This window comes from Convolutriloba macropyga, chromosome 3, assembly GCF_964194025.1.
Source record: "Convolutriloba macropyga chromosome 3, txConMacr16.3, whole genome shotgun sequence".
Classification (NCBI taxonomy): domain Eukaryota; kingdom Metazoa; phylum Xenacoelomorpha; order Acoela; family Convolutidae; genus Convolutriloba; species Convolutriloba macropyga.
In genome coordinates, this window is record NC_134470.1 from 32,145,435 (window position 1) to 32,154,007 (window position 8,573).

Genomic DNA, 8,573 nt, shown 5'->3' on the forward strand with positions numbered 1-8,573 from the left:
AATTTAGATGATGCATTGCAAAACAATAAATGGTGCTTTAAAAATGAATCACAAAATAAAGCAAAACTTTGTACGTCTTGTCATGAGCCAAGATTGCTCTAAATGTAAAAATTCTACAAAATTGATTGTGTGCATAAGACTTACTTTTATTCATTGTGCATCAACTTTTAGCTGATAGTTCATTAAAATTATATTCTTTAGAATGATAGAAACCTCCAGTTATTAATAACGAACATGTGACTGTTTATTCTACGTTTGGTTCGGCTCACTTTGTGAATACAGTAACTTTTAATATTCATGTAAACGCGGCCAACTGTCGTTTTCAACTTTTGTTACATAATCCGCACAAAAGGTTGTGCACTTGTGTTGCGTAACAGCTTACAGAAAAATCGCTAATCAAAAAAGCTCTAATCTGCAATTAATATGATTTATAATAATTACCTTTATTTTGACATGACTGGGTGTTCTGTCTTGTTTCAACTACTTCTAATTGCCATCAGGTATGTATTCACCAATCCCGCTAAATGACAAGTTAAGGTCACTCAATGATGAGATCTTTAAGAAAAAACATTTCAAGTGGCGATTTTTAAGTTGTATTTCATTGCTCAAATTCTCAGAAATTTCATTAAAAGTACTAAAATATGACAAGTCCAAAAAACATTTTTTGCCTCTGACAAAAAACAAATTAAATAAGGAAAAACAGCGGGATGGATCCGTTCTAGAGCATATTCAAAGTAATATGTATGCATTGTATATGTCTTTACAGTAAAAAATATTCTATGTTTAAAAATTTCTGGAAATCAATGGAGGAATAAGTAAAAAAAGTTTTTTTTTCATTTAAAAAAAATAAAGGCGAAAAATTCTCGAAAATAAAGGCAAAAAAAACAAAAATTTTTTTCAAAAATTTCCACCAATGTTGTTGTGCTAAATATTTTAACTGAAAACGACTCATCTCAGACCCAAAAGCAGATCATATCATACGTTTATGCGGAATTAAATGGAAAAATTATTTTTTATTTTTATGATGATCTACAAATAATTGCGTTTGATATAAAGACCATTTTGATAAGCCTTTAAATTGACATTCAGCAATTATTTGACGTACTAATTAATTGAGAATGGTATCAACCATTGGATCGATATTGTAGCACCGATTTGTTTTCTCTACCCCATTAACGGAGATCCTCAATTGTGGCGTTTTAAGAGTTCTTTTTTGAAAAACCGAGCTCTTCATAGATGAGTTACATATACTCTTAGGCGTTAAATTTTCATGGCCAATTGGTTCTAAAGAATCTCGAGAACGTCGAGCTTTGAAACTTTTTTGGCGAGTTAGTGGGTGCGAAATCTAGGTAAATTTTCCATTGTTCATGAAAAATTGAATATGTGAGGAAATTTTAGACAACTTCTTTTTGAACTATAGATTAAATTTTGCAAAATCTCTTTCAAAATGTTTCTTAGAAAAAAAAACCAAGAACATAAATTATTTTCTATTAAAGCTACTTTGCTTGAAACCTCGAAAACATCAATATGTTCTGTTGGAGCGAAATCGACAGCCTTGGTTTCAATCGTTCCATGAAGGCGGCATCAGGAGACCTATAATTTTCTATACTATTCAATTTTGATTCTGATTGAAAAATCAGACAAATTTAACAACTTCCCGAATTGAAAAAATAATTCTTAATTTTTGATATTGCTTTCACTGACGTGTGAAAGTTCTCACGTCAGTGTTCCTGAAAAAGTCCTACTAAATTTTTTTAAAAAATGATTTTTTCTATTTATTTTCAGAGGATACGTTGGGTTGAATTGTTTGTTGAGATGCAGCATATCTTTTCCAACTTTTGATTTATTGCATTAAGTTTGGTTGGTCATCATAAACCTTTCCTTGGTTTCATTCAAGGTCATTTATGATCCCCGGTAATTATACAAGGTCATATATGATTTGTATGATTTCCCCGTAATCATACAAGTTTCAAACAAAAAAATGAAGTAGTTGTAAGCAATTCCGATTGTAGCAGCCACAACGCTGAAGCAGTATAAAATACACCAGAGTCACCCAAAAGAGGATTCATTGAGTTTCACTTTTCCCAGTAACCATACAAGGTCATATATGATTTTTATGATTTCTTGTTAATCATACAAATTTCATACAAAAAAATGCTGTAAACGATTCCAACCGTAGCAACTATCACGCTCAATCAGTAAAAAAATACAACCGATTCACCCACACGATGAGTGGGATTTATACAAAAAATATATATGATTTCCCTGGTTTCATATTTCTCCATAAATTGTTTTTTGGATTTTTTAAAATCTTATGAGATGTGAACTGTGAATTTAATCCTAGTTTTACCCACAAGAATCATATACAATTTCCTGGGTTTCACTCAAGAATCACATATGATTTACTAGGCTTCATGCAAGGATCAGATATGAATTCCTTGGTTCCCTGCAAGTATCGTACTAGGAAATACGTTATGAGTTGTATGACATCATGTATGATCCTTGTATGGAACCAAGGAAGCGGCGGCCCGGGAAATGTTTTGAAAAAAAACGCAGTTTTTTAACACGTGATGATAAAAAATATAAAAAACATGCATCACCAAAAGTTTACTCAACGCATTAGAAAAATACTGCTGAATTGAGATATTAAAATTGTCTCCAGAAATTAAAATTATGTCGCTAAAAACTACTTTTTTAAAAGTCGGAAATATAAAAATATCATAAAAAAGAAACTGATCGCATTGCACACTACGAATATTTATCCACCAGTTTGCCAAGATGGTACTCGTTTGTTTCAGACTCAGCGGGTGCTTGACAACCGATGGTAAGCTGCAAATGATTTGACATTGAATAATCAAAGCTTTTAAAAGAAGCTATCAGGCCTAAAGGTATCACTTCAAGCTGCATCAATGGGAAAAACCAAACATAGGAAAGTTCTTAAATCTATATAACAGATCTGATAACCCGAGTCCGGCTCGGATGCCAGTTTTGAAAGATATTTCATCAAGCTTGGATGCCAGATTTGAAAGATCTTTCTTCAAAATATTGCATAATTATGCATCATCTTGCAAAGCTCTCTTTCAAAACCTATCAAGATATACATCTCAAACCGAATTGAGTTACCAGGGCTAGGAGGACTACCGTAATCCTATCGACTTGGGCTATAATCTATAAAGAAAGTCCATTATCATTAAAAAGTGAATATATTTAAAAAAAACATTAAATAGCATTGCAAAATCAATAGAAAGACATCAGAGTTATCAATCCATGGCATAAATTAAGCTGTCCTTCTCATTCTCACTTGATTTTTTGTTAACTTTCGAACACATAAGCACGAAATCATTTTTTTGGTGCAGTGGTGGCCAAGAAAAGAACTAAATACATCAACGGTGATTAACATTTAGCAAAAAGAATTAGAACAGTCTAGGAAAAGCTAAATGGACCAAAATGAGGAACTTAGAGGTCCAAATATATCCCAATATTTTCAGCTATTATTTACTTTCAGGTCGACGAGTTGAACCCAAAGTGATAAACGATAACTCATTGGGAAAAATTAACTAATGCCATCCTAATAAGTCTTCAAAAGTTTTCAATTTCATTGGATTCCAGAGTAACAACTATTATCAGCTTTCGGAAAACAATGTTATATACTTTTATAATATAAGTTAGAGAAATATACCACTGCTTTCTTTGGGAAAACTTCAATTCTGGCTCACAATATCAATACTTAATAAATATACATTTATATAATTATACCTTAATAATTAGTTCAGTTTTAAGATAAGTCAAATTTCAATCACAAAGAAGATAAAATCATTAAGCGATTGAACATTTGGCCTACTTACTGTAGAAAATGATTCAGAACTCACATTATAGCTTTCACTAAATAACAGAACAAGGAGGCACGGTAATGTGCGTTTGCACATATAGTACTGACCCCGCTCATCCATATTTTTTGTCTAATTGTCTTCCGAAAGAAGAAGAGACAGAAAACTTTTTACAATTTACATTTATCTCGAAAAAAATTGGTGCATAAAAAATTGATATAAACTCAAACCATTAAACGAATTAAACAATGACGTAGTAGAGGGCCGATGAGAAAAGCTATTAACAATACTACGAGAAAAGACATATGAAAAACCAAATAAAACCAAATATTATCTACGATCAAAACATAATGTATATTTTTCTTGAGAACACTTAATATCAAAATAGCATCACATAAAAACTATGGAACAAGTGGACAAAAAAACAACACAAATCTACAAAAAACAACACAAATGTGAAAGTAAAGAAAACATATATCTTGACAAGTCATGAAAAATTTTAGCTATCAACTGAAATAGTTTCTTTTTTAATTCCAAGAGAGGCCATTGAGACTTCTAATTATCCAGAAAATGTCTAACATCTATTAAAAGAACAGCAAACACTGAAGACAATGAAAAGTGCGAGGAAAATGTGCTAAAAATCAGTTTCCAAGCTAAAAAAAGTAAAATTACTTATAAATAAATGGGCCTGCATTCAAAGTAGCGTGACAAATTATGAAAAAATAAACTCAAAACCATTATTTAAAGCATGAAACCAAAGATTTTAAAAAAATTAAAGTTCAAAACCGATTTCAAGCTGCCAATATTGAACTGGCACTTAAATTTACTGGCAACAAGGAAACAAGAAATGAAAGCCGAAAGAGTTTTTAAAAATGATTTTTTTTTGTAAAGCAAATAAATTCAAAGCCATGAAAACCAATTGCCATGGACTTAAACCCTTCAGTAATTTAGATTTTTTCTCCAAAGAAAGCCTGAGGCCTGTCATTTTCCAGAATATTTTACACCAGTACAAAACGAACGAATAAAAAACGCAAAAATAAAAAATTCCTTTAAATTTGCGGGAAAACGGTGTCGAAGCTATTAAAACCATAACCTATTTGTGCCTTCTCTCACAGTTGTTATAGTGTTATGTATTTTGTCATTAATGTAAAAGTGTGACAATACAATAAAGGCAAATGTGCAAAAATTCTAAAAGGAAATGGACCAATTTACAAAGAAACGAAATCTCTTAGTCTCAAAGCTAAAAAACCATATCGGAAACCATATAGCAGTGACGACTAAAATTAATTAATACAAAATGACAACAACTAAGAACCAAAACTAAAAAAACAATTTTACTCAAAGAAAATGTTGAAGCCATAAAAATTTGAGCTTGTAACTGAATATTTGGAATATGTTCAAAGAGTCTCAATTCCACGTAAGTAATTGCCGTTAATTGAGTAATTAAATGTCATATCATTCCGGTGTAACAGTATTTCGGTAATTAAATTAAATTAAGCTTTGTTTTTGGTGTTGTACTTTGGAAGCAGGTGATTGTTCTGATTGTTAGAGAAAAACAAAATTTGACGACTGAAAGTCTATGTATCAATGTAGCGTTGATATTTATCGAGGTGAATTGGATGAAAAATTAGTTCCACCACAGTCTTATAGAAAGCAAAAGAAAAACTATTCAATTTGGGAATTTGAGAAGATTGTGTCAGCAGTTTTAAGGTCTGCAATTCTGACCAATTTAGTAAAAAAATGGATGCACTTTGATGGAAAAGAGGCCGAATTACGAAAAATTTAGTCAAAATGTTCAACTCAAAATGTTCAGCTATTTTATTGTGTCTACAATTTTGTCTAAATTTAAAAATACTAACACGTTTGCTACCTTTTTCAACATAATTTTTGCAATGATGGCAACAAAAAAAAACGACAAAAATTTTGAAAATGTGGATAACAAGCCAATTTTATTCATAAAGATTTAAACCTCAGTAAATCTGTGGAGGAGAAATTCAAAAGTTAAAATGTTTTGAATTCTACATTTCACGCTGGACGAGCTTTCAAGTGATACCACTCGCAACTCTCTACGATGAATATATCGATCGGCCAAAATTGACTGAACAAAGAAAACCCATTTGAATATTTATATATATTTATATTATATATATATATATATATATATATATATATATATAATCACACACCACATATATATATATATATATATATATATACATATATATATATATATATATATATATATATATATATATATATATATATATATATATATATATATATATACAGTCTACAAAATTTCTTTCCCATCAGGTTGGGTCGGAACAAAAGTCAAAATTTTGTGGTCGATGTTTCTTCCCCGTCAAGGTTGGTCGGAACAAAATTTAAAATTTCGTGGTCAATCCAAAAAAAACAATGTCGTTTTTGTCTTCATTTCAGATATTTTTGGGCTGCCCCCATGCAGTAGACTGTTTTAGGCAGAACCAATAGCGTCTTCTTTTACTGACAGTTTTTATTAGCGCATAATTTTCTTATTGTTCGGACCCCACAACTATATACACAAATGGGTTCTTTTTGTTCAGATAATTTTGGCCGATCGATATATTCATCATAGAAAAATGTGAGGGGTATCATTAAAAAGCACTTCCAGCGTAGAATTCGAAACTAAATTTTTTTTATGAGTTTCGTTTTTCGAGGAGTTATCGAGGATTGAAGTTTTGTGTGAACACCGGATATTTGCCATGATTTTGTTCACTTTTAGTGTAAATTTTGAACAAATTAGGATTTTTTAAATAAAAAATGTTAATTAAAAATTACATTTCACGCCACAAATTGAATCATTTTTGAGTTCCTAATAGACGAAAGGCGATTAAAAAGACTATTTCTGGTCTCATGGGGAAGTTTACTATCAATTGAATCGAATTATATTTGAGAGCTCTTTTTTTTAGAAAACTTTTCATATTTTTTTTTATGTTTTTTTTATGTCAAATAGAGACTAGTCACCATTCATATTGAGGTTCCGTTAATGGCAAACTTGATTTACTGTCTAATGAAGCCCAATCAATAAAAATTCCTTTTCAAGAACCGTTCGTATTTTTTTGGCTTCGACTCTGAGCTTTCGTAATTTTAAATGAAATTATGATTTCCTTTTTGAGGTTTTACTAAATTTTGGAGTCCTATGGCATAAACTCGCTGACTAAAAGTGTAATAGGTTTCGTAATGAGCATTTGGTTAACCTATCTAGGGCATCGAGTGGACAGCTAGTGGCTGTTAAGGTTTTAATTTTTTAAAAAACTTAAGCGATCATAAACTTGTTTTCGTGAATTTTAAGTCATTCTCAGCAATAAAAGGGCCCTTTCTTTTCTATTACGACCAAAATTATTCTGGTTAGCGGTTTTGTCTTCTAACTATGTGTTATATGACTTCAATGCCATACGATTTCAAATTTTTTTAAAAAAAGTTTTGGATATTTTGTATTTTTGGTTCCTCTTGAAATCCTATCATCTTATCAGGATATTGATAACTCCCATTGGCTTAGAGAAGACTTTCAATGACTCTTGGATAAAAATTTCAGAGAAAATCTAAAGTTTCAAAAGTTTTCGACACTTTCTTCTCGCACTTTTCTACTGAATTTTTGGTTTTTTCCCATAGCCATAAGACTTATTTTCATGTCTTATTGATTACCTATGTATGAAAATTATCCTTGTACTCCAATCGTGGCATAACTAAGCGTGTCTATTGACTTCCGTTGAGAGCTATTGAATTTAATGGCTGTTAAGACATTATAACAGATTTTTCGTGAATTTTTTTAAATAATAATAACCGATCTGAAACTCAATTATGTGAAATGTAAGTCAGTCTGTGTAATGAAAACACCCTCTTTTTTTCTACTTCAACGAAAAATAATCTAGTTAACGGTTTTAACTTCTAACTATTGTTGTTATGACTTCGATGCACGGTTCAATATTTTTTTCGTAACTTTGGTTTCTTTTGGAATCTTTATTTATTATCCTAATATTGATACTTGCATTGGCTTAGAGAAAACGTTCAATGAATCATATATAAAATTTCCAGAGAAAAGGTCATGTTTTAAAAGCCTTCGACACTTTCTTCTCCAAATTTTCTACTTAATTTTTGGATTTTGGCTGTTTTTGTTGGTTTTCATAGTCAATGACTTAGTGTAACGTCATATTGATGACTTATAAATAACAAACATTATTGTCGTCTTATATATTAGGGTATTTTTTAGCTTCGAATTTTAAGCTATTGAATTTAATGGCATTGATACTACGGATTTTCTCAATTGTTTCGTGGTTTTAATGTATTTGTTCAAATTTGTTGATTTATTGGAGTCGAATTGTTAAAAAGAACAATCGCATAAAAATGAATTGAAAGTAGAAAACTTTTTACTGAAAAGTTCATCTTTTAATGGCTTCCACACTTGCTCATTCCTGCTCATTTTCTTTTTTGAATTTGCTGTTTCTGCCTGTTTTTTATTTAAAATCTTTAGGTAGCCGTAAATGTTGACCCGTCTCATCAGCTTTTAATTGAGAATTGAATGATTATCCAAAGCAGTCAATTTATAGCAAATAGTCTTAAAGTTTTTTATATTATACATATCAAAGATTTTTAAGGATTTTTCAGTTTTTTCAGTGTTTATTGTTCTATTCGTCATCTTGTAAGTTATTCTCATCAATCAGAGGACCCCTACATTTCCTTGTAATTTACAAAATAACTTATTTACTG

The 8,573-nt window shown here is 30.6% G+C and overlaps 1 protein-coding gene across 1 annotated transcript in view; it reads left to right on the plus strand.

Annotated features, from left to right (window-relative positions):
• The first annotated feature begins 210 nt into the window (after nt 1-210).
• The window catches only part of LOC142337011 (uncharacterized), a 28,112-nt gene continuing 19,749 nt past the window's right edge, over nt 211-8,573 (plus strand). Inside the window, exons 1-2 of the mRNA XM_075386026.1 lie at nt 211-500; nt 2,799-2,824. Of these exons, the coding sequence (XP_075242141.1) occupies nt 424-500; nt 2,799-2,824 (103 nt within the window). The 5' untranslated portion in view covers nt 211-423. The remainder of the gene's footprint in view (nt 501-2,798; nt 2,825-8,573) is intronic.